Source organism: Chrysemys picta, chromosome 6 (assembly GCF_011386835.1).
Source record: "Chrysemys picta bellii isolate R12L10 chromosome 6, ASM1138683v2, whole genome shotgun sequence".
Taxonomy (NCBI): Eukaryota; Metazoa; Chordata; order Testudines; family Emydidae; genus Chrysemys; species Chrysemys picta.
In genome coordinates, this window is record NC_088796.1 from 123,321,884 (window position 1) to 123,347,931 (window position 26,048).

Below are 26,048 nucleotides of genomic sequence, written 5' to 3' on the forward strand. Positions count from 1 at the left end.
ACAAAGGCGATCTTAATTTATCCATCAACTGTTTTCCTCTCGCTTTATTAGGTTTTACTTGCCAGGAGTTTTTCTGGTGCTTGTATGTTGTTAATCTGACATGTAGATGCATGTCAGGCAGAGACATGAGTGGGTGATTTTTTTTTTTTTAGTCCTGAGTTTTTTGCTTTTTTCCAAAGCAACTAACGGTGCACTTCAGAAGAGTGCACTTGCATTTTTTTAAACTCTGACATACTAAGAACTGGTGATGAGCACTACAGGAAGCCCTGAGATAGTTCTTTTTGAAAGTATAATGCACTCCGTTTTTTACTGCTTTCTTTCTTCCTTCCTTCCTGCTCTCCGATATCCCTGTCTGTGGAAATATAAATTCCCAGGGAAAAGAGTTTCTGCGTGGTGCTCTCTCTCCTTTGTCCTTACTTTCTCCATTTCACAGGCTGTGTCTGCCCTAAAAGTTGTTTTTGTTTGCAAAACATTTCCACTGTTGCTATCACTAGTTCTGTCCCACGTGAGGCAGCAGCAGACAGGGCTCTAGTGCAGATAGGGTCTCAGGCTACCACATGTTCTAACCGCCATGTTGTCTAAAATGACTCGGAGAGCGCTGTGGCTAAAATGTCAGTAGCTGCTAGCACCTTGTCTCCAGTAAAGCTAAATCGCTGGTAGCAACTGTCGAACATTTCTGGAAAGAAGGACCAGTTTTGCTGTTCAAGCATCCTTGGTGTAGGCTTGTAAACACTTCAAAGGCTAAAATTCTCACGGACAATGAGATTGTGATGCATTGATCTCTTCTTACAGCCCTGTCTACTCTGGGAGCTAGACTGCTAGCTACTACTAGTGTTTAAATATAGCAGAAATATAGTTCTGGTACTGTTTTCCTTGAACAATGTAGAGAGCTGCTAACAACAATTATGTTTAAATAGTGTGTGTGTGTGTGTGTGTGTGTGTGTGTATAGTTTAGCTAGCAAGGCTGTATTCCCAGGCCTTGGCTACACCTGAATTCTTTCTTAACATTTCTAGCGTTGAACTACTGCCAGTTTAGAAGTATTTTAAATATATCCCAATATAGCCTGTAAACTGTGGGTATCTCGATGTGTTAAATTCCTGCTGTTGGATGTGTCCTTTCCTGAGTGACAGCAGTATAGCCATTGTACAGTTGCACTGGAATGGGAAATGCTGACGTGGTGGTTGGATGCGGGGTGTGTCCCCCCTGAAATATACAAATATTTAGGGGCTCCTTCTGCCTTTCCAACTCTGAACAGACCATGGACAGTTCCAACACATGAGTCTTTAGATGTGGTGATCAGACAATAAGAAGAACAGGAGTACTTGTGGCACCCAGTACAGACAGTTTGATAAGAAGTGTGAGCATACTTACAAGGGGAGATAGAATCAATGTTTGTAATGGCTCAGCCATTCCCAGTCCTTATTCAAACCGGAGTTGATTGTGTCTAGTTTGCATATCAATTCTAGCTCAGCAGTCTCTCGTTGGAGTCTGTTTTTGAAGTTTTTCTGTTGTAATATAGCCACCCGCAGGTCTATGCAAACTAGACACAATCAACTCCGGTTTGAATAAGGACTGGGAATGGCTGAGCCATTACAAACATTGAATCTGTCTCCCCTTGTAAGTATGCTCACACTTCTTATCAAACTGTCTGTACTGGGCTATCTTGATTATCACTTCAAAAGTTTTTTTCTCTTAATTAATTGGCCTCTCAGAGTTGGTAAGACAACTCCCACCTGTTTATGCTCTCTGTATGTGTGTATATATATCTCCTCAATATATGTTCCATTCTATATGCATCCGAAGAAGTGGGCTGTAGTCCACGAAAGCTTATGCTCTAATAAATTTGTTAGTCTCTAAGGTGCCACAAGTACTCCTGTTCTTCTTTTTGCGGATACAGACTAACACGGCTGCTACTCTGAAACCTGATCAGACAATGTTTGCAATATGTAAGCACACAGGGTCTGATTCAAAGCCCACTTGAAGTCAATGGGCTTTGGCTCAGGCACACAGTGGTTGTCGTTTAAAGAAGTCAGAATCTTCTAGATATCATTACACGGTGTGAATTGGAAAACCAGTTTCTCCCTTTACTCTAATCAGGAAACGCATGCTATCGGATACCACTGTATGTTATAGCACGTTTTGTCAATGCTGTCCCTGCCTCACTGAATATTGCATTGCTCACCCTGCTATGTGAGAATGTGGGGGACATAAAAATACAATAAAACCAAGTGGATCCAACTCATTTGGAAGAAGAACCTCAGTTACAGGATTCCTTATTTCTCATGTAAATAACGAATAATAGGATAACGGACTTGTATGGAATGCAAGAATAATTGGGTCTGAAATAAAGTCCCATGTACAGAGGGGCAGCTGAGCAAGGATAGCTGGTAGCATCTCCATTTCTCCCTTAAAATGTAATAAATGATGAAATTAAAGCACCGATTAAAAACCCAGGGAACTTTCATTTTGTCTCCTTACTTGAGTTCTGAGCTCTGTCACTGTTGTCCAAGGGCAGTCTGGGAGAATCTCCCAAGGAGATTTCCAAAGATACAAAGGAGAATTAGGTACTCAACTCCTCTTGGAAGTCAATGGGGAATGAGGGCTTAACTGTTCTCTGGCTTGGTTGTCTCATCTGTAAAATGGGAACAATAAGACTTGCCTTCTTTACAACAGTGATGTCTATAAAGCACTTGAAGATCTCAGGTGCAGAGTGTGGTAGAAAAGTAACATATGATTGGGTTTTTGAATTATTAGAGGGCTTAACACAATTGAACTGACTGGCATTGTTGTTATTTTTCAGAGGAAGCTGATCAGTCTGCCCAAAATTTAGGGGGTCGCTGGCTGCTTGTCACTGAATGGCAGAAAAAAGTATTCTTCAAATAATGTATTTATTTGACCAGTCAAACAGAGCTGTTCAAGTAACACACAAATTATTCATAGATTAAATTAGGATATGGGGAAAGGTAGAATGCACCAAATGATGTTTGGCAAATGTTTTTCAATGTGACCACCTCCCAATATTTTCTTAAAGTCCCAGTTTCCAGAATCATGTGATTAGCTGAGAATCTCAGCTTTCTTTAATAGAAAAAGTAACTTGCTAGCCCTTGTGGTTGTGAAGAAAAGCTTGAAAATGTGACCCAATTGCATGCTAAAGGCTCCAAAACCAGAGGGCAAACGGAAAAGAACCCAAGATTTGTTTGTTTGTTTTCAATCTCACAATGTTTAAGCCACACTCGTGAACTTTGGGGGCCTGACTTCTGAATTTTGAACATTTAGTGTTGGCAGTACTGTGTTTTCAACTAACCGCATGTGTCATAATGGCAACTGTCAGGCTGGAAGAAGGCTCCTGGTAGGATCATACAGAATGGTTGTATTCCATTCAGTGTTCCCATGTGTTTAAGAACATTAGTATTTTGAAGTACTCTATGTATTAGTACGTAAGTACTTTAAATATTCTGCACTTACTACTAGTATTTAGGTACATTTTAAAGGTCCTTAAAACACAAGTAATTTTCTTTTCTTATTTGCAAGTACTTTTTCAAGAGTTTTTTGAAACAATCACAGCCCTCGCAACTGTCCCAGATTGGGGCTGGCTCCTGGGGCCCATTGTCCTGGCTTGGGAGCTTCAGGCCCTGAGTTCCGGCTACCACGGCTCTTGTCCGTTGGCCCTGTTGTTGCACCCGCCCCCTTCACTTCTGATTGGGCACTGCAGCTAGGGAGACTTGTGAGTCATTCCTAGGCCCTGCCCAGCAGAGCGGTGAGTCAATGAGGGGCGGCAGAGCCACCAGACACGTACCTCTCAATGTCCTGCAGTGAGAGAACAAACCCAGTAGCTGCCGCTCTTTTTCTTTCTCTTCCACTATGTACTTATATCATTATTATTTAGCTGGTTGTATGGTCAATATATGGACAATTGCAGGGGATATGGGAGTCGAAGATACCTCCCAGGTCCTCAGCAGGGGTGAATCCATGTAGCTCCCTTGAAGACAGAGGACCCATTCTGACTTACCCAAGCTGAGGTTCTGGTCCCATGTATAGATTTGTCATGGGTTAGGGCCCATCGCTATCTACTATACATGAAATAAATAGCTGTCGCTTTGGCAATTTCTGATTGAGAGGGGAAAAAAGAAGTCTGGGCAGTGGAGGGTAGTTCCTCACTTCAGGTGAAAGTCCGAGGTAAGTGGCAGAAATGCGAATGTATCTCAATGGCATTGGAAAATAGGGCTTCTTACGGTGAGTCCATGCTCCAGATTTGCAACAGCTGCATGTCACATGTGCTTGTGCCTCTGGAGATCTTGGAGGTTTTACACTGGGAAAATGATAGCAGCATTTGGCTCAGTAGTGAAATGGCCCATTGTCTATTAGTCATTGTTGACCATCATGTGGAAAGAAGCACTACATCATTCCAAAATCTGCCCATGCTAAAAGAGGTTTCTGTCATATATTTAGTAATTGTGGCATGCAGTATGACCTGCTCTGTGACTGTCATAAACCACTTCGCTGTTATCTTCATTGTAGCACAGTTAACTTGTAGCATGGTAGAGTCTGGTTAGCGGATCACAAGAACAAGCTGCCTCCTGTCATTTCTGGCTTTTTCTGGACAGACATACTGCGAGGGAATATTTCCTGCTGTATTGTCCCTCTGGTAGCGCTAGTCACAGATAGAGCTGGTCAAAAAATGAGAAAAAAATAATAAAAATGGTGTCCAAAATGTTTTGTGAGAGGGAGGGGTGATCAAAAAATCAAAATTCCAATTCAAATAATCACAAAATTGAAATTAGGAAATTTTTGACCACCTCTTGTCTCAGCTGGAACCCAACAATGTTAAATCAATAAATTTTATATCAACATTTAAGAATTCCGTCTGGTATATTTTGAGTTCAGTTCTAAAAATAAGCAAAGATTTTGGAGAGTTGCTTACTTTATTTGAGCTGGTTCACCTTTAACTTTATAACACACCGCTAAATGCTGCAATCCCTACTGCTTTCTTTTGGGATCTAATCTCATGATGACTTGAACATGACTTAGTCTTGAAGCAGAGGGAAGCCCTACGTGGTTGTTTGTTTGTTTGTTTGTTTGACTTATGGCAGTATAGATCTTTGGAAAACATTCTGTAGGGTAATGCTTTGGATTAACTTTGCCATAGCTGTGGTCTTCCAACACAATGATGGAGCAGTTGGTGAACTATGACCATGAGCTATGGGAGTATGGGGATGGAAACCCTTCTATCAAGCAGAGCCACATGCCAGTCAGAAGAGTTAGAGCTATGAGATGTTCTGTGTTATCATGTGTTGAGATCTGTAAGCTACGGGAGAATCAGCCTACAGTCTTCATCACCAGATGATTTCACATTTGTAGGGTGTAAGACTTAGTTCTCCTTGTCTCCTGGCCTTTATCTCTGTTCAAGGTGGGAGGTAGCATTTTACCTTCCTTTTGCACAGGTCTATGCAAAGTAGAAAGCAGTGGACAATGAGGTTCTTTGTCTTCCTCTCTGTCCAAGTGACTTTTACATGAAGGTTTTAAGTTTAGTGACAAAACCCTAGTTTTATTTAATATGGGATTACAAATCCTTTACACATGGTTTTCTTCCATTTCCTGCATTAACTGCTTCCCAGCTCTGGTTTATTTTGAGCATCTCCTTTGCAATCTTCCCGTAGGTGATCAGAGCACACCTAGACGACTGCAAAGAACACTGTTTGTTGACATATGTAACTTCATGGGTGTTCGCAAAAAGAACAGGAGTACTTGCGGCACCTTAGAGACTAACAAATTTATTTGAGCATAAGCTTTCGTGGGCTTTTGTTAGAAAAACAGCAAGAAAAAAGTTAGAGCAAGAAGAATGCAGCCAGCTGGGATGCTGCATGCTGCCTTTTTAACAGATCCCATGGAAATAGCTGGGAAGGAGAGTATCCCGTAATCAGTGACCAGTTTTGGAATATGGCTTTTAACCTCTCTCAACTTGAGTTTCCTCATCTGTGAAATCCAGACAGTATTACTGGAAAGGGTGTTCGGAGTCCATATTAGATAACAGTCATAAAAAGTACATCGAGAACCTTGGATAGGAAGTGTTATGAAAATACAAACTATTATCTTTATTTATGGTTTTGCAGATGCCACCTACATTACTAGGGGCACAATGGGGAAAAAGATTGATGGTACTTGATTAAAAACTCCACCCACAATCCCAAGGAACCTGGATGTTTCTGCCAAAATTATCAGTAGCGAAATACCTAGCAATCCTGCTGTTTGAATTTTCTGCAATAGTGGCCAATATCATACGTTTCTGAAGAAGGTGCAAAACCACCACAATAGACAATTATACATTTCTCTAGCGAGTGTAACTGAGGATCTTAATATTGTTCTATTTCCAATCCTTTTTTGAGTCCTCTGTGCCTCTTGTGGCACAGAACAATTATGTGTTGGGTTAAAAACAAAAAAGATTTCCTTATGTCGGTTTTAAATCTGTTGCCTTTTAATTTCATTGGGGTGTCCCCTTTATTTTTGCATTGAGTGGAGCACTACAGCTATTGACAATGAACCAGTTGTTGGATTAATTTAGACCATTTTTTCCTGTTCACAAACATTCTGGACTTTTTACAAATATGTTCATTCACTGAAAAGACTCAGCAGATGGTTTCTGCCTATAGATATAGCATTTAGTGCTTTTTCTGAAGTTCAGTCACATAAATGGGAGTCTTTCCATTGACTTCAATGCATTTTGTTCATTGTCATCATTCATTCAAATGTTCATTATTAGCAGGGTGTGACTGAAAACCAGGCGCATGAGCCACATTTTTAATATATCATTCCTTAAATTAGTAATCTTAATCCATGGGGACAAAGATCACAGTTGATTCAATTAGAAAAATCCTCATTGGTTTCAGTGGGGACTTCTGCTCAGAAACTGATGGTATGATGCAAACACATAGTGCACAAGTATTCCATCCAATATTCTGATGAGTGAAAATTCAGTCACATTGAATGGTGGGGAAGAGAATGAAAAGGATCACCAATGCTGAACAAGGAAGGATGGTCCAGTGGTTAGGTAGATGGCTTATGACACCTGAATTCAAGGCCCTACTCTGCCACAGACTTTCTGTGTGACCTTGGGCAAGTCACTTGGCCTCTCTGTGCCTCTGTTCCCATCTGGCCAATGGGGATAATGACCCTGCCCTGTCTCAGAGGTTTTGTGAGGATACATTATATACTGTCAGGTGCTCAGATACTATGGTGATTGGGGAGGGGGGATCATATAAACACTTTAGACTGGATACTGTAAAAATGAACATGCAGTTTTTATTCAAACAAATGTCCATGAACATGTCTTACAGTGTTCATCCAGCTTCAATTGTAAGAGAGAGTAAAAAGGAACCCTGATCTTCCTCCTCTGTCAGTCACTAGTTTATATACCTCGATTATAGCGCATTTTATTTCCCTTCTATCTAAACTAACTAGCCTTACTCTTTTTAATTTTTTCACCTGCAGAACTCATGTTCTGTCGTTTTCATTCATAGGATCATAGAAATGTATGGCTGGAGGGACCTCGAGAGGTCATCTAGTCCAGGATCAATGAAACCTAGATCATCCCTGGCAGGTGTTTGTCCAACCTGTTCTTAAAAATTCCCCATGGAAGGGGATTCCACGACCCCCCTTGGTAACCTAGTGCTGGAATCCCCATCATTGAGGTTTTTCAAATAGGTTAGACCTCTCAGGGATGGTCTAAGTATTCATTGTACATCTCCAGAACCTTTCAGTTTCTGAGGGTGTGTCTTTTAGTTTAGAAGATGGCATTATACTATTGTCAGTATTGTTCCCTATTCTTGCTCATTACAATAAGGCTCGTACATGGAGGGTGGAGGGGAGGTGGTGGTGAAAGACAAAGGGCCTAATTCTCCACGCCTTATATGCTTGTATAGTCCTGTAGAGCTCTGCTGAGCAAGAGACCCATGAGTGTAAAGTGCTGCTAACTCAGAGTGGGGACCTCCTGACTCTGCACAGCGATAAATGACTGCACAAAGGCCGAGGCAATTTGGACTCCTCGGGACATGCACAAGGGAAAGAGCGGCCAAATAGAAAACCTCTTCCATGACGCTACATACCGAAGAAGGTGGATCTGGCCTTTCACCCTTGGCGGGTTTGGTCAATGGAAGAAGGTTTTGTTTTAAAATTTCAAATGAGAATTCATTATCCGACGGCATAGCTGGCTAGCAGCCGGCTCTTATTGTGCTAGGAGAGAAATGTGATTCCTACGCAGATACAGTGGGTTTGAGCCTGATTATCCTCTCACTTACAGTGGTGTAAATCAAGAACAACTCCTTTAAAGCCAACAGAGTTCCACCAGTAGAAGACCGATGAGAGACGAGAATCCCACCCTATTAACCAGACTTTACTGCAAGCCAGAAAACATTGATCTGATTGAACCTTCGCTAGGGTTACCATATTTTGTGCCTCCAAATGGAGGACACTCCCCGGGGCCCTGGCCCCGCCCCCAGCCCCGCCCATGCCCCCGCCCCAACTCCGCCCCCTCCCAAAGTCTCCGCCCCCTCCCCTGCTTCCCGCGAACATTTAATTCGCGGGAAGCCTGAAGCAGGTAAGGGGGGCGGGGGGGAGGAGGCGCGGCCCAGGCTGGCCCCCCGGCGGCTCCAGCCTGGGTTGGCTCGGGCCCTGGGGTGCCGGCCCCGACCGACCACCCCCCGCGGGCCCGGCGCACCCCCCGGCTCCCCGCCCCGCGGGCCCGGCTCCCCGCCCCGGCTCCCGGCCCCGCGGGCCCAGCGGACCCCCCGGCTCCCAGCCCCGGCCCCGCGGGCCCGGCGCACCGACCCCGGCTCCCAGCCCCGGCCCCGCGGGCCCGGCGCCCCGACCCCGGCTCCCGGCCCCCCGGCCCGGCTGCCGGCCCCGACCCCGGGCCCGGCGCACCGACCCCGGGCCCGGCGCACCGACCCCGGCCCCGGCTGCCGGCCCCGACCCCGGGCCCGGCGCACCGACCCCGGCCCCGGCTGCCGGCCCCGACCCCGGGCCCGGCGCACCGACCCCGGCCCCGGCTGCCGACCCCGGGCCCGGCGCACCGACCCCGGCCCCGGCTGCCGGCCCCGGGCCCGGCGCACCGACCCCGGCCCCGGCTGCCGGCCCCGACCCCGGGCCCGGCGCACCGACCCCGGCCCCGGCTGCCGGCCCCGACCCCGGGCCCGGCGCACCGGCCCCGGCCCCGGCTGCCGGCCCCGACCTCGGGCCCGGCGCACCGGCCCCGGCCCCGGCTGCCAGAAAACATTGATCTGATTGAACCTTCGCTAGGGTTACCATATTTTGTGCCTCCAAATGGAGGACACTCCCCGGGCCCCTGGCCCCGCCCCCAGCCCCGCCCATGCCCCCGCCCCAACTCCGCCCCCTCCCAAAGTCTCCGCCCCCTCCCCTGCTTCCCGCGAACATTTAATTCGCGGGAAGCCTGAAGCAGGTAAGGGGGGCGGGGGGGAGGAGGCGCGGCCCAGGCTGGCCCCCCGGCGGCTCCAGCCTGGGTTGGCTCGGGCCCTGGGGTGCCGGCCCCGACCGACCACCCCCCGCGGGCCCGGCGCACCCCCCGGCTCCCCGCCCCGCGGGCCCGGCTCCCCGCCCCGGCTCCCGGCCCCGCGGGCCCAGCGGACCCCCCGGCTCCCAGCCCCGGCCCCGCGGGCCCGGCGCACCGACCCCGGCTCCCAGCCCCGGCCCCGCGGGCCCGGCGCCCCGACCCCGGCTCCCGGCCCCCCGGCCCGGCTGCCGGCCCCGACCCCGGGCCCGGCGCACCGACCCCGGCCCCGGCTGCCGGCCCCGACCCCGGGCCCGGCGCACCGACCCCGGCCCCGGCTGCCGGCCCCGACCCCGGGCCCGGCGCACCGACCCCGGCCCCGGCTGCCGGCCCCGACCCCGGCTGCCGGCCCCGACCCCGGGCCCGGCGCACCGGCCCCGGCCCCTGCTGCCGACCCCGGGCCCGGCGCACCGGCCCCGGCCCCGGCTGCCGACCCCGGGCCCGGCGCACCGGCCCCGGCCCCGGCTGCCCGCACCGGCCCCAGCCCCGGCTGCCCGCACCGGCCCCGGCCCCGGCTGCCGGCCCCGACCCCGGGCCCGGCGCACCGGCCCCGGCCCCGGCACCATGCCCCCGACCCCGGACAAAGAGGCCCCGGCCGAGCCTCCCGATTTTCCCGGACATGCCCGGCTTTGGGGGATTTCCCCCCGGACGGGGATTTGAGCCCCCAAAAGCCGGACATGTCCGGGAAAATCCGGACGTATGGTAACCCTACCTTCGCTCTTTAGACAATGGATGAAAGCTCCCATCATCTACCCAAATCACAGCAACTGTTTACCTTAGAGCTTCTCAGTGCTCTTCAGGTACAGGCTGTCCCTGCTCCGGCCAGGCCTTTGTTTACTCTGTGGGATGCATTTCTGCTATTTTACAGTGCGGGCTTCAATCCCTGGTCTGCCCTACACATACACACATTTTCCCCGCTCTTTAAATCCATATCTGGTTAAGCACTTCTCATTTTAGTTAGAAATAACTGCTCCCCACTGTGGTTAATTTTACTCTAGGTAATCTCTGAGGTTGAAGACAGGGGACAGTTAAATGTGAAATGAAATCACCCAGTCCTCCATATTCATGTGCAGACACAAATGCACACTCTTCCAGCCTTGTTTTTATTTAATTTGCCGGCCCTGTTTAAAAATAAAAAGACCAATTTCAGCCACAAGTGCTAATATTTTCCCATGCTCTTTCCTGGCGTTTGGTTGTTCAGTCAAGGCAGCTTTGTGTGTGCGTGTGTGTGTGTGTGATTTACTGATCTGTGGCTTGCCACATGTCTTTAAAATTACAGTGCCCATTTCCTGCTGAAATAATTTCTACAAAGAGTGGCTCCTATTACAGCAAGAGGAGCACGGACGTCATGATTTATTATTATTTATGGTCCCAGGGCCTTGTTTATGCACGATGGGTTAGGTGCGCAGGATAGAAATGCCATTATGCAAATGACATTGAATGTCCTTACTGAGCCTAAATAATTTTTGTGTTGGACGATTAAACCTCATCTGTTATTGATATGGGCTGCAGTCGGGCTATTAAAGAGTCCCAACAGTACTTACTCCCAGTAATGGGAAAATTGAGAGGAAGAGGCTAAACAATTGCCTCAAGTGTGCTGTGATTGTCTGGTAGGAGTGGAACATAACAAACCCCCTGAATGGAAATCGTGTTTACTACTTAGGGATAAATAAAGAAGGGCGAACACGCAATAAATTACACTTTGTGATTTGAATCAGTGCAGCAGTGCATTTGCGTACTTTCAATTTCTTTATTTAAATATATATTTTTTTCTTTTGGGGTAAATACTAGAAGTAGCCAGGAATGATTCCCAGCCAGTACTCTCTCTGTATTTGCTGAGGGAGGGGGGGGGATGGAGGACGAAGCCAATCTTCTCTGAGAACAAGGGAGCGACGTCGTCACTGGTCTTTTTTTTTTTTTTTTTTTGACACAGCTGTGCGGTCACATTTTGATCAGTGTTGATAGCTTATGAATTCCAAAATTGACAAAATTTACAGAAAAATGAGGATAATCCATCTTCCTTAGCAGCCTGTCAGGAGCTGGCTATACTTCATAATCCTCAATTACAGATGCTATTTTCAGACATTTACATGCAGATATTAGAACAAAATGAAAATGAGAAACAAAGAGAGAATGGAAATGCAGCTATTTATATGTATAAAAGAAAAACAACAGGTAAATTCTAGGCATTTAGATTGGATTTGGGGTCCTGGTAGCAGAGCTGAGAGTAACTGTGCGTGTTTGTGGATTTCAGTATGAAACAGTCAAATGCAACATATATTTCCAGCATGCAAATAATCTGCAGGTTTAGGTCAAAAACAGGTCAGTTATTCTGAAGTATCAGAGTAAATGTGATCCTGGCAAGGTGCACTAAATAATTCCCTCTTTTCTAGTGAGATCTCTGGGGTTTGCCCCAGTTCTAATTGGATTTGGGTTAAAATGAAGCACAGCTGTTAATTTTTTAAAACCTATTTTATAAAAAAGAGCTTTATAAAATATTTTGGTCATAGTAAGAAAAGATGATTCCATCATTTGAAATCAAACTTTCATCCCTTTCTAAAGAGTCACTACCAAGTGTTGACTAAAACAAAGGGAAATTGGAGTTCGTCCCTGATGGACTGTGTATATAGGATTTACCCCAAAGACGAATTGGGTTCAGGGATAGTGCTAGGCAGAGTAGAAAATGCGATGTAAATAATAAAATGATGGGGCAGCGAATAGGTTTTGATATACAGCTCTTCAGCTCCCTTCCCAGTTCACATCCAGGGGAGGTCAGGAGGAGGGTTTTGCAATGAAATTTCCATTCCCATAAAATTTAAGACAGAAGTGCATTGATGCCCATACAGCTGCATGTGGTACTGGGCTTCTGGAAAGCTGGGGAGATTAATTAGAGCTGCTTTGGATTAAAATCTCTGAACCATGTCTAACGTTACATCTCCCCCCCCCCTTTGTGAGTCTGACATAGGGCTTCAATGGAAAGTGTGCCCTGTGCTTGTTATTTCTACCTTTATTTGTTTGTTCTTCCTGCATTGTGACACTCTGACATGACTATGTTAAGTTCTAGCCCTTCTAATGAAAATTACGATAATTCCATAGGCATATTAGATCAGTGGATGGTGGTGGGCAGCTAGGAAAACCCTAGAGATGTTCTTTTGGTTTTGGAAAAGAGCCTGGAGGCAGATCTTGTTGACCAAATCCAAGTCTCCATTCCGTGTGTGTGTCTCATAAACTTATAGACTTTAAGGTCAGAAGGGACCATTATGATAATCTAGTCTGACCTCCTGCACAACGCAGGCCACAGAATCTTACCCACCCAAATCCCTGACCTATGCCTGAGTTATTGAAGTCCTCAAATCATGGTTTAAAGACCTCAAGGTGCAGAGAATCCTCCAGCAAGTGACCCATGCCCCATGCTGTTGAGGAAGGCAAAAAACCTCGAGGGCCTCTGCCAATCTGCCCTGGAGGAAAATTCCTTCCCGACCCCAAATATGGCGATCAGCTAAACCCTGAGCATGTGGGCAAGACTCACCAGCCAGCACCCAGGAAAGAATTCTCTGTAGTAACTCAGATCCCACCCCATCTAACATCCCATCACAAGCCACCATTGGGCATATTTACTGCTAATAGTCAAAGATCAATTAATTGCAAAATTAGGCTATCCCATCATACCATCCCCCATAAACTTATCAAGCTTAGTCTTGAAGCCAGATATGTCTTTTGATCCCACTACTTCCCTTGGAAGGCTCCAAAGAAGGTCTGTTTTTCCCCAAAGACTTCAGCTAGCCGACTGCCTGGTGGAAGGTGCCCTAAGAATCCTTGAGCATGGGTTGGACGAAAGAGAGAAATAAGTAACAGTGAGTTTTCAGAGGTGTTTTGGTCTCAGCACTTGTAATCATGGTGTGTGTGGATTTTTTTTTTTAATTGGATATGTCCAGGTTGAGTGCCAGGTGCTTGTACAAAATATGCCAGCCAAGGGACCAGGTTAACTATGAGTATGTAGAATTGGGCACAGAATTTTCTTATCATACACCATTCATGATGCACCGTGATGACACCACCAAGTCAACATCTATCCTTGACAAGATAGAGAAGAAGCAGCAGTATGGCTTTTTAGAGGGAAAGGCCCCGTGTGCACCACTTTATCTTACTGCACAACATTAGCTGAAAGGGAGGGCAAAAGGGCAGATTCTATATGCACAAAACAGCAACAAAAAGACAACAAATCACTTGGATTATTTTTGTATTTTGACAGTTCAACCTGCTAGCATATTGTGTGAAAGGAAATCAGTGTACTACCGTGTTCCCAACAACAAAAGGCACCTATACAATACAAAGGAATGAAGAAATATCAGTTGGTTTATTTAATTTTTCAAAGTTGTGGTTTGGAATATTGAGCAGCTGAGAAAAGCAAAGCATGTGTGTCCAGCTAAGTTCTGTGTTGCGCCTTTGAAAGGTTACTTCCAGTGCAAACGAGACATCCCTTTCCTTTCCTTCCATCACTTGGTCTTCTGACAAGGTTACATAGTTTCAGAATGCAAAATAAGTAGGAGGGGAAAAAAAGGAAAACATTTAATTTTAGCACTTTTCCCCCTACCACTCGACCTGGATCACAATAATACATCACGTCAAGTATCAGGGGGTAGCCGTGTTAGTCTGTATCTACAAAAACAACAAGGAGTCTGGTAGCACCTTAAAGACTAACAGATTTATTTGGGCATAAGCTTTCGTGAGTAAAAACCTCAACATCACATAATCCCAACCAGTATAACACGAGTCTGAAGGTGTTCTAGCCAGGTGTTCTAGTCCTGTTTTCACTCACCTTTCTTTGTTCGGGGTTCATACACTTTAGGGAAGCCACCTTTCCCCTGGACCCCCGCTTAGTATGCTACTCTGGAATAAAATTCCAATAACTGCATCAAAAAGAAAATCACTCAAGAGAGAGTTGGCCACAGCCACTCTTTCTCACCAACCCTAACTCAGTGTGCACCCACAAAGGTCTATATCACCCCAGCTACAGCTGCCGTGGCCGGTAGCACTAGTGTATTGCTCATTCATAGAATAACTCTTGAATGTAGTAGTATCAAAGCTGCGATCCCTCATTTTCCTTCACTTTTTTCCAACAAACAAACTGGGAAAAGACCTAGTGTGGCACTAAGGAGTGTTTAAAAAAATCCCTTTAGGTGTTAAATGTGGAAGTTTACCACATAGTACAAGATCTGTACTCTTTCACAGACAGTCCAACCAAAATATTCCCCCCGATAGGTGCAGGAAAGGACAGAGGAATTAATAGTAGCTCAAAGACCAAAGGAAATTAAAAGTAAAGGCTCCTTCCTTCCTGTCTAATGGAAGGAAGTAGACATAAATAACTGAGGAAAGCTGACTCTCTGGAAGTCTAGGACCACGAGTCAAGGTACATAAAGAAGAAAACTGAGGTGTCACAGTCCAAAATTGGGGGTGGGAGTGGAGTTGGGACATGAAAACCAAGTCCTGGAGTCTGCATAGGGAGAGTATTGCAGTGCTATAGTTTAACATGCTTTGAACATGGCTGAAATGTATTCATCGTCAACCTCTCATAGGTGATTGTGCAATGAGAGCATATTAAGAACAGTACATGAGAGCTATGTACATTATACCACTTCTGCCATGGTCAGAAAAATCCCAACTGAGTAGTCTGGATCATCCAAGGAGCTTCAGCTCCATAGAACTCTATGCATGATATAAGCGAAAGGCCTCTGTACAGGAAAAAAAAACTTTCTACAGAGTGCCTGTGGAAAAGTTCAACTCCGAAAGGCAAATGATATCCTTACCTGTATCCACTAGAGTAATGTAGGTAACTGCGTTAATATTCTTTGCCTATTTTGAACTGAACTGGCCAGCTGCTGTAGAAAGTCAGTTGTGGTAATGAGATGTGTATTGCTAGTAATTTTGGTTCTATCTCATGGTAAAAAAAGAATGCAGAGTGAATTTGAAACCAGTGGAGAAGTACTGGTAGGAAATCTAACCTCTGAGCTGTCTTCAGTCTTTAGCATCAAAGGGTTATTTTAAATGAAAGGTTAGAATGTAGGATACTGAAAATATTATTTGGCCTGTGTCTCCAAGGCCAGAATCCACAGCATGCTTCCATCGCCTGAAAGCATGGGTCACAGGAAGGATGTTCTTAAAACCAAAGTGCTGGTTGAGTCTTCACCATCCTGCTTCTCCTGATTTTTGGGTCTTTTTCTTATATAGGCTCCTATTACCCACCCACCCCCATCCCAATTTTTCACACTTGCTGTCTGGTCATCCTACATCTAGGCCAGGTGCTTCTCATGACACAGATTAGTGATTAGGCATGTCACAGAACAGAAAAGGGACTTAGGACCAGGTTCTCATCTGCTGTGAATCGGCGTAGCTGTGTTGACATCAGTGAATCTGGTGCCAGTTTACACCAGCTGAGAATCTAACCCTGAAAGTGAAGCAGAAAAATGGAAGCCAGCAGGAGTATCACTAGCAAAAATGGCTAGTGATTGTGTTTTTTTCCAAAGGCCCTAGAGCATGTGGCAAGCTTATGCATTTCCTCATCATCCTGAAGTGGGCAGGATTACATAGGCACATGAAAGCTGTTTGCGTACTGGTGGAAGTATACACAATAAGAGGTTGGTGGTTGTCAGGGAAAATCCTTTACTTCTGCTCTGCTCCTGATTTTTATCACTTTGGGAAAGTCACTTAAACTCTCTGAGCCCAGTTGGCTACATGCATAAGAAGGTACCACTCCATTAAAGGCAATGGGATTAGCCTACCTGCGCCAGCAGTAAATTTGGCACTCTGTGCCTCAGTTTCCCTTTTGTACAAGAGGCCTGGTACTACTTTTATCAAACAGGTATTGTAAGAGTTAACTGTTTGTAAACAAAGTGCATCAACTATGTCCTCTGATCAAATGTAAATACAAACACTTGGCCTGTGACCTCCTGCATATATGCAGAATGTCTCTGGTGCTGCTGGTGGCGGCGTTGTTACAGACAGACCTTATTCAGTTCAGACAGTGGTGTCTCTTTGTTCGTTTCCCTTTAGACAGAATGCCTATCTCTCAGGCATGGATGCACCAGGCAGGTTGCTACTGTTAGTCAATCTGCAGCGTATACAACATCCCATCCTCCTGATTGTTGATGGGTTGGGGGAGAGGGATTCAGAGAGAAATCTCACATTATAGTTCAGAAGCTTTTTTTTTCTCACTGCTCTCCTTTTATATATTCTCCTTCTTACATTTCTGTGTTTTCTTTCTCCTTCATGCTATGGCAGTGGTGCTCCATGCTGATGAGACAATACTTGGTGCAACCCCAGGCAGTCATTTTTCAGGTAATTTCTTAGGGTACCAAACACCCGACTCATGCTTTTTCAGGTGTCAAGCTGGTTGGGTTTCCCCGATTATGCAGGGGTTCTTTGGTTGTACCTGGGTAGGTTGGGTATTTTCTTTCCCTGGCTATTCCTAGTTCAAAGACCATGGGGCTGTGTTGCAACTAGCAAAAGCCAAAGGAGTAACATTCTTAGATTAATGATCAGTCTCCACGGCAACACAATTCTAGAATGTAACTAAGGCTTTTGGCAACTAATTATGAATAATCAATGGTTAGGGTCAGTAGGGATGAATTTCTGATACAGTCACAAGATTCAGGAGGAGGAAGGATCTTCATTCTTGATGGTGAGAGGAAAGGCCCCTCCAAGAGTTGTTAGTTTAGCAAGCTTTGCCTTTTTTGGCTTCATGGTGGGACGTATGGCAGTGATGCGCTGTGTGCGCGGAAGAGGGAGCAGAAAAGATGATAAAAGGCCCACCCCATGTGAGTCAATGACAAAGCCCTTGTTTTGTTCTGTGGTGGTTACATGCACGTCGAAGGCTCTAGTGTTCCAATACCAGCCCCAACTGCAGAACACAGAAGCTAATCTTTTCTTTAGGGACTGACTTGGAACCATCAGTGTTCTTAGGACTGCCTGTTCTTTCTGTGTGTCTCTTTGCCGTGCGTGTGTGTGTTAAGCTTGGCGGGGCAGAGGATCCCCTGTTTTTACTTGTTTGTGAAGAGCTGGACCCACAATGCTGCTGTATGAAGTAATAATAATTATAATCAGCCCCAGAGCTTAATGCACCTGGGTTCTGCAGGGAATGAGGGGAATTTAAGTTTGGACTCTTTTGTTGGGTTTATAAAATAGAGGCTCTCTTTCTGCTCTGTACTCCAAGTTCTTAGCTTCTATTGAGGCAAATGTTGGCTCCAGTTGTTTAACTGGCTTGTTGTTGTAGAATATACCCTACAGCTCTGCAGTGTGAACTGCTTTTTCCAGGACGATTGGACTTTCTGTTTCCAAAGCCGTACGAGCAGTGGTAAATGCCAGTCTAAACCTGGCATAAGATGGGTGTTGTTCATTTCATCACAGCTGTCTTGGCCTGGTACCAGCACATGCTAGGCATGCTCATATGGAGCGCACTGCCACGAAACGCAGGAACGCTGAGCACAATAGTGGGCACCATCAAGAGTGCTGCCATGTAGCCAGAGTCTCCTAGCAGCTGCTGTTTTGGGGAAAACCCATACAGCAGTTAATGTTCTTCTCTCTCTGTTTGGACACATTGCTTTCTGAGGGGATAAGTGGAAAAGCCATTGACCAGCATTGGCAGCTGTGTTACTGATGATGTGATAAAGGACTATGCTTTATCTGACTGAGGCTTTATCCATATTCCTCTTGCCTCGAGTACCAACAAACATGGGTAGGTGTTGCTGGCGGATGGCTCAGTTCAGGGCCTTCGTGCTGGCCAGGCCATAACAACAGGCCTGTAAAGTTGACAGTCACAGCTCCAGAGGAATTTCCACAATGTAGGGGGCTCCCCAGTGGTGTCATGGCTCTGTATCATCCCCCAGCCCCTGGTGTAGGGTGAGTGTCAAGAGCATTCCCCTGGGAATGGGGGCATGGCTGGAACACCACTGTATTCTGGCTACTCCCAGCCGCTGAAAGAGCCCCTGGGGCCCCAGATTGGTGCAAGCTTGGACCATGCTGAGGCTGCTGTAACCTGTGGCAGGCTAGCCAGCCCCAGAACATGGAAGGCTCATAAGTGACCTAAAACCACCTTTGCCTTCTCCTTATTCTGACATCCTGGGCTGAGTTAGTGATGAATTTCCACCCATTTTTTCCTTAAAGCCAGTAGTAGCTTCAATTGTTCCAACCTGCAGAAGGTGTCTCAAAACTCCTGGATCGATCCTATTTTATATGCTAAGATAAGCATCCCAGACCCATAGGGTTACAAGGGACCGCAAGAGTCATCAAGACTCCCTGCCAAGATGCAGGATTTGTTGGGTCTAAACCATCCAAGACAGATGGCTCCAGCCTCCTTTGGAAAACGTCCAGTGAAGGAGCTTGCCTGACCTCCCAGGGCAGTCTGTTCCATTGTCCTACTGTTCCGTTGTCCTACAGTTAGGAAGTTATCAATAAGCTTTCTAAGCTGTGGTCAAAAAGAGCAACATTGGCACTAGATGCATCTTTACAGACATGAAGTGAAGGAGTGGGGAAGTACCTGCTGACTTTCCAAGGCTGTTTGAGTGGGGCAGACAGTGAGTTCTGTGCAAAAACTCTTAGCTACAGTAAAAGTTTGTAGTTATCGGTACTAATTCTTGTACAAAGTTTAAGGCTTCTATTACTGGGAGTATAGAAGATGTCTCCTAGTTTGATAAGCCTTGTTTGCCCTTATGTTTTTGGGTAATTATAGTTAGTGTGGGGGTCTAATCCTGATATTCCTTGTTCCAAAACCAGTTACTAGAGGTTGTAGGTCCAATAAAGGGAAAGGAGAAGAAAGGTAAAATGTATAAGCCTTGTAGACAGTTCCCAGGCCCATAAAACTTGCATTTTGCTGACAGTGAACGTATCAGTTGCAAGTGCAGTGGAAATAGCTGTGGAAACCATGCTTGTAGCATTATTGCTGAGGGTTGGCCAAATTTAGACCCGCTGTAAGTGGGTCCCTAGAAGTGCATCCATTGATACTAGGTCTGAATTTGGCTCAGTATGTTGGCACAGCTTGACGTTTTACATCAGGCAGCTTCAGACCATAACTCTTTTTACAAAGTGTTACTGGTGCTCGTTAGACTCATCACAGGGTTTGTCCGCACCACAGCCAGAGAGGTGTGCTTGCAGCAGGAGTAGATCTATCAGAACCAACTTTAGCTGGCTTGGGTACCGCTAGCAGTGATGGCATGGCAGCACAGACTTCAGCATGGGCTAGTTGTCCGAATACATGCCCAGGATCCCGGGTGGGCTTGTTCATCCCATGCTGAAACCCCTGCTGCTATTGGTACCTGATCTAGCTAGATTAAAACTATGTCTACACCTGCTACAGTCACACCCGTGTTTGCAGTGCAGACCTACTCGAAGCACTATCGGTAAGCATTAAGCTGCAGCAGTACTGTGCCTTTAAGTGAACTGTCCTCAACATTATAATTAACTTCAATTCTGTCTAGTGAAAGAAGGATTGTAACCACTGAACAGGGCAGATCTATGTACTCTACTGTAACAGCACGTATTAAATAAATGCTACTTTTTTGGAGGAAATTTTGTGTGCTCTCTTCTCCTTTTCAGAATATGCTAAAGCACAACTTGACTTCAAGAAGTCAGGGTTTCCCTGTGCCAAACTGCTCACACAGTCCCAGACGGCTTATTACTCCAGCAAATTAGCTTTCAAAGGCACTGTGCATCCTTACAAGACAACATCATGAGAAGATCGGCAGTGGGCTTTCGGCCCCTAAGGATTAGGGGATGTGATAGGGTTTTAATAATCAAGGCTAGAGAAGATAAAGGCATGGATGCCGTGGAGTGGAAGTAGTGACGTACGCAGCGCTGTTGAGGAAGTGTTGGTGAGCAGATAGGCGCACCCACAGATGTGTCGAGACAAGGAGCATTTCAGACTCAAGGGGGCGCAGAAGACTCTGAAGAATGAAGGAGACAGGACACATGGGGTTATGCTTTAGTATTTTCACCTGGCTGAAAAATCTTGAACCCAGAGAGTATCACACAATTGATTCTCTGGCAAGATACCAAAATGGTGATGACACCAGTAGTGGTAAACTTGGCAAAAAATATTTGGCACGCCCTCTGGCAAGTGCTCCCTGGGGGCAGCCTGTCACGATGCCGGGTGACCCTGGCACCTTGTGCCGCTCGCGTCTGAAGCCTACTCTTCAAGAGGAGCTTGCCTCGGTTACCGTGAACCTGCCATTACTGGGTTATCAATATGAATTCCTGCTAATTTTAATGACAACTGTGCTACAGAGACACAAATATAGACAAGCCCTGATATTCGTGCCAAACAGGGCCGGCTCCAGCATTTCTGCCGCCCCAAGGGAAAAAAAGAAAAAAAAATCCGCGATCGGCGGCGGCAATTGGAGAAAAAAAACAAAACCCGCAATCGGCAGCAGTAGTTCAGTGGCAGGTCCTTCACTCCTAGAGGGAGTGAGGGACCTGCCACCCCCGAATTGCCGCAGGTGCCGCCCCTCTCCCTTGGCCGCCCCAAGCACCTGCTTGTTAAGCTGGTGCCTGGAGCCGGCCCTGATGCCAAACCCCAAGCTGAGCTTTCTGTCTCAGACCATGCACTGAAACCATCTCATGCCTCACCGATAACTTTGAAAAAATCTTGTATTTAGGAGCAATCATGTTTACACAAGATATTTTCTGCATTGCTCCTTACATTATTAACATTTTAAAAGGAATTTATAGAGTGCCTTGAAAATATACGGGGCCTGTTTCACCACTGCATTACTGCATTACTCCAGTGTTGCAAGGCGGTTACAGTGGCTTAAACTGCAGTAGTGCAGTGCTAAATCACCCCAATTTTTAAGTTTATTTGCTCCAACTACTTATTCTTCATTGAAATCATAACCCCCGATTGCTCTGCACAGGGTTATAATCTCACAAATAAGGGATTATGGCGTTGAGGGAAGATGAACTCAAAAAAAGCAGATTCTAGTTTTGTGTAAATGGCCCTGAAAATTACGGGAGGAGGGGAATGCAGATAAACGTTCTGCCACATACGCAGAATTCTTTCGAAATATAGGGCCAGATCCCCAGCTGCTGTGCACTGTCAGAGCTCCATTGGCTTTCAAAGGCATCAATGGACGTTGTCAATCTTACTTCGGTGGAGCCGTCGGAGGCTCTGGCCCCAGATGTTTAAAGTTTCCCATATGAGATCGGTGGATCTTTAATATTCCCAGGTGACACTCGATCTTATTTATTTTAAAATAAATTTGGCATTGGAAATGCTTTGGGAGATGTGGTGCCACGGCTGTCCGTGAGCCCCTGCTTGCAGTAACTAGGTTTGCCTAAGTATGCTTTATTGCTTACAATTTGACCTGGAAGGAACTACTGTGCTCTTCAGTGGGACGTGGTTGCAAAACATTTCTGCTTCCATCTTCTCTTCCGGCATGTCTTTCTCTACAAGTGTGATTAGTGGAATGAGAACATTTTGATTGTGTTACCATGAACTATTATGTAACAGGCAAATGACTTACTCTCAACAGTCATAGTCACCAACTTTGGTCTACAAGATGCTGCCACACTGAAAGATTTTGTTGCTTAACAATAATAATCTTGGATCCTTTTAGTAAAAAAAAAAAACATTTTTTGTTCTACTAAAGCAGCAGAGACGAAGATAAGACACACGTAGTGTGGGTTACTAATGACACATTTAGCAGTACACTTTAAATGTTCTTTGCCTTTCACATGGCTAATCTGATAGAACAAAAGGCTTAGGGTTGTTGTTGTTGTTTTTTTGCATTGTACGTAATTGTGTTCTACTGCATGTATCAGAAAAAGGTTGTCGAATATCAGATATACTATTTCTGAGGTATCTCTTGCTTCCTTTTCCAGACGACAGAATACTCAGCCATGGCATCATTAGCTGGCGGATTAGATGATATGAAGGCCAATTTAACAAGCCCTACTTCAGCAGAATTAGGAGCTAGTGTTCCAGGACCACAATCCTACCCTATCGTGACAGGTAAGACATCTTGGGAGCCTGATATATGTTGAAAAAGAATGAGTTTGTTGACCATCTGGGGGAAAAGCTGAATGGTATTTTGCTGCTCCTGGCCACTCACTGCCATTTATAAGAGAGACATAAACATAAGAAGTGTCACTATTCTTTTCAGAATAGAGCGAGACCAGTTTGCACCAGTGGAGGCTCTGGCCCTCCAAATCTAAACCCTGAGTACCAACATGTCACAAAAAGTGAGGCGTTGTCTCTGCTTTGGGTGTTGCAGGTTGTTTATCATGAAAGTGTTTGGCATTTGCGACTGGCCTGAATTTTGATGGCATTTCAGATCGGATTGAATTTCTGGTGCATTCGATCCCTCCAAATACAGATGCTTTGGACCACTTTTGGAATTCCACTCTTGCTGGAGGGTTTGGCATTTAAAAGAAGCAATGATTCATTATAGTAGCATTAAGTCAACTGTATTTGTGTAACAGTCATAGCCATTGAGAGGAGGTTAGGGACCAGCGGCCACTAGATTTTGATAACATTCGTCGAATGAGTCAGCTACATCACTTGGGACTAGACTGCACAAAATGCAATAGATTCTCAAAATATTTCCCGTAAGAATCACTCACGGCTTAGTACAGGAGCCTCTAGAACTCAAGGGTGTATTTTACCTACCCTTAAACTTTTTCTTTTGTTTTTTTCATGACACTTGGTGACAGTCCAAATTTCAGCCTCAGATTTTCCTCCATTTTGCCTACTGTGGAGTTTCATTTTGGCCCAGGTCCTCCAAGGATTTTAGGCACTAACTCCCATTGAAATCAATGTGAATTAGGTGCCTAAATACCATTGAAGATCTGGGCCTTAGCGGCTGAGCAGAATGTTGTGACGTATTTAGGCTGCTGCCATCTTGTCTTGAAAGCACGGCAGTCGTGCAGCGTCTGTGAACAATTTTGAAAACACAAGTTAATGCAGAGTTACTTCTGCGCAATGTAGAATCAACCTGGGGAACGTATTGCCCAGAGCTTAGCAGGATTCAAATAAGATCATATCATTATATGGTTAATGAGGAAATCCACACTTCTAGTAAGTAGGATATACCTATATATACACATATATATTGGCGGGACTATAAATCATCATGCTTCAGTACATAAGGCAAACACTGAGGGTACGTCTATACCCAGCCGCTAGTTCGGCGGCTGGCAATCGAACTTCTGGGTTCGACTTATCGCGTCTTGTCTGGACGCGATAAGTCGAACCCGGAAGTGCTCACCGTCGACTGCGGTACTCCAGCTCGGCGAGAGGAGTACCGCGGAGTCGACGGGGGAGCCTGCCTGCCGCGTGTGGACCGAGGTAAGTTCGAACTAAGGTACTTCGAACTTCAGCTACGTTATTCACGTAGCTGAAGTTGCGTACCTTAGTTCGATTTGGGGGTTTAGTGTAGACCAAGCCTTTGTGTTGGGAGTTAGGAGCAGTGTTCCCTTTGGCCAGGTTGTCCCATAAATGCTCACTACAGAGCCTCTTACATCTTTCTCTGAAGCATCAGGTACAGGTCACTGCCAGAGACAGGGATTGCCATGGCAGATCAGACAAATCGAATTGCTTTTAGGATCTGAGCCAATGCCCATTGAATTCAAGGGGAGTCATTCCATCGACTTTAATGGGCACTGGATCCCGCCCCGAGAGCACAGTTCGCTCACCATAAGGGAAAAAGGCAGAACTTCCTAGAAGCGGGGAGAACGAACGAGTGGCATGTGTTGGTCAGACTGCTTGATCTCCGTAGAACAGAATAGAAGTGCACTGTGCAGGTCTAATTTACCTGCGGGTGCTCAGTACTTCAGTGCTAAGGTGATGGGCGCTAAAGGAGAATGTAAGAAGCAAATTAGGAGGGCACGTGGCTGAAAAAAGAGAAATGAGTAACAAAAAATTCTCTGAAGCTGAGAAAATCAGAGATGTTAGGTGGATCACCAAGGAGCAATTAAGGAGGATAAGAACAATGCAGAGGGGGTAAATATTTCTTTGCATCAGCCTTCTGCAGAGAGGATGTTGAGTGAATATCTACCTACCTGAGCCCTACACTTTGCCAGTGATAGGATGGGCACTATGAAAGACTAAGGGCTTGTCTAGATGGGGAGTTAGTTGAGTGACAAGCTGGGGTGTTAATCTGCAGGGCACTAGCGTACCATGCACCAAAAGTTCCCTAGTGCTCATTGGCCTACCCCTGTTTCAAACAGGGGAACTTGTAGTGGGCTGCTGTAACCGAGTCCATATGGACAGTTAGTGCCCGGCATGCTGAGGCAGTGTAGATTTACACCCCAGCTTGCTAGACAAAAAATTAACAAAAGGAAATACATTCTCCACCCCTCACAATTAACTTGTAGAACCTATTGCAACAAGTTTCAGAGTGTCAGAGTAGCAGCCGTGTTAGTCTGTATCAGCAAAAAGAACGAGGAGTATTTGTGGCACCTTAGAGACTGAAATTTTTTAAAATTTATTTGTTAAATAAATTAGTTAGTCTCTAAGGTGCCACAAGTACTCCTCGTTCTTACTGCAACAAGATATCCCAGACACTAAGAATTTAGTAGGGTCCAAGGATTTCATCCAAACTGCTAAAGTCAATGGAAAGACTCCCATGTACTTGAATGGGCTTTGGCTCAGGCTCCCCCAGAAGAACAGCTCCTTATATGGGTAATCAGATCACCCACCAGATAGGATAAAAAAAATAACTGGGATATAGGCCTTCTGGTTCAGGGCATAAACCAACCACCAGCTGTCTGGGGCTGGGAAGAAACTTACATAAATTATTCTGCAGTTGTCCATTATGGCACATTATATTTGCACCTTGCCCTGAAGCAGCCAGTACTGGCCACTGTTGGAGACAGGATACTGGACTGGATGGACCACTTGTATGCTCTGGCAGGACAGTTCCTGTGTCCCCGCATATTTTCCTGCCTCTCAGAAGCAGCACTCCTTCCTATTCCCACCTAGCCCTTTTGTGTAATGGGGGGATTATAAAGCAAACCTTTCCCAGGGAGTGTTCTCTGTATGCCCTAGCACAAGCCCTATTAATAGGGCTGCCTCCCCTGAGAAACTGCAGTCTTGTAATTCTTACTCAGGCAAAACTCCTATTTACTCCAAGGAGAGTTTGCCCAAGTAAGGAATGTGTGTCCAGACCAGCAGTGCATCCAGAATGTCCAGACCTGCAATCCATTTCCTCCCCACGATCCTATAGTGATAAACTGGCGATTCTTTTTATGGGCTTATTTACTTATCTGTGATGATAGTCAGCAATATTTACTAAAATAGGGTCTAGGGACTCTAGAAAAGCTGCTACTTGGTTTGTTTAAGCTAGAACCAAATGTGAGTTCTTATGCAAAGTTATAAGTAATGTTAAGAAGTTGAATCGATCTGTCGGTTTTATTTTTACTAAGCCTAGAAAAATTCTGTCACTGATCTTAGACGTGAGAGAGAACCATAACAACACAAGTGTTTCAGGAAGGGTTAGATAT

The 26,048-nt window shown here is 45.8% G+C and overlaps 1 protein-coding gene across 2 annotated transcripts in view; it reads left to right on the forward strand.

The window, feature by feature from the left end:
* PAX5 (paired box 5) overlaps positions 1-26,048 on the forward strand; it is a 242,721-nt gene that overhangs the window by 97,086 nt on the left and 119,587 nt on the right. For both annotated transcript variants that reach the window (XM_065549772.1, XM_065549773.1), the window contains exon 7: positions 22,428-22,557. In XM_065549772.1, the coding sequence (XP_065405844.1) occupies positions 22,428-22,557 (130 nt within the window). The remainder of the gene's footprint in view (positions 1-22,427; positions 22,558-26,048) is intronic.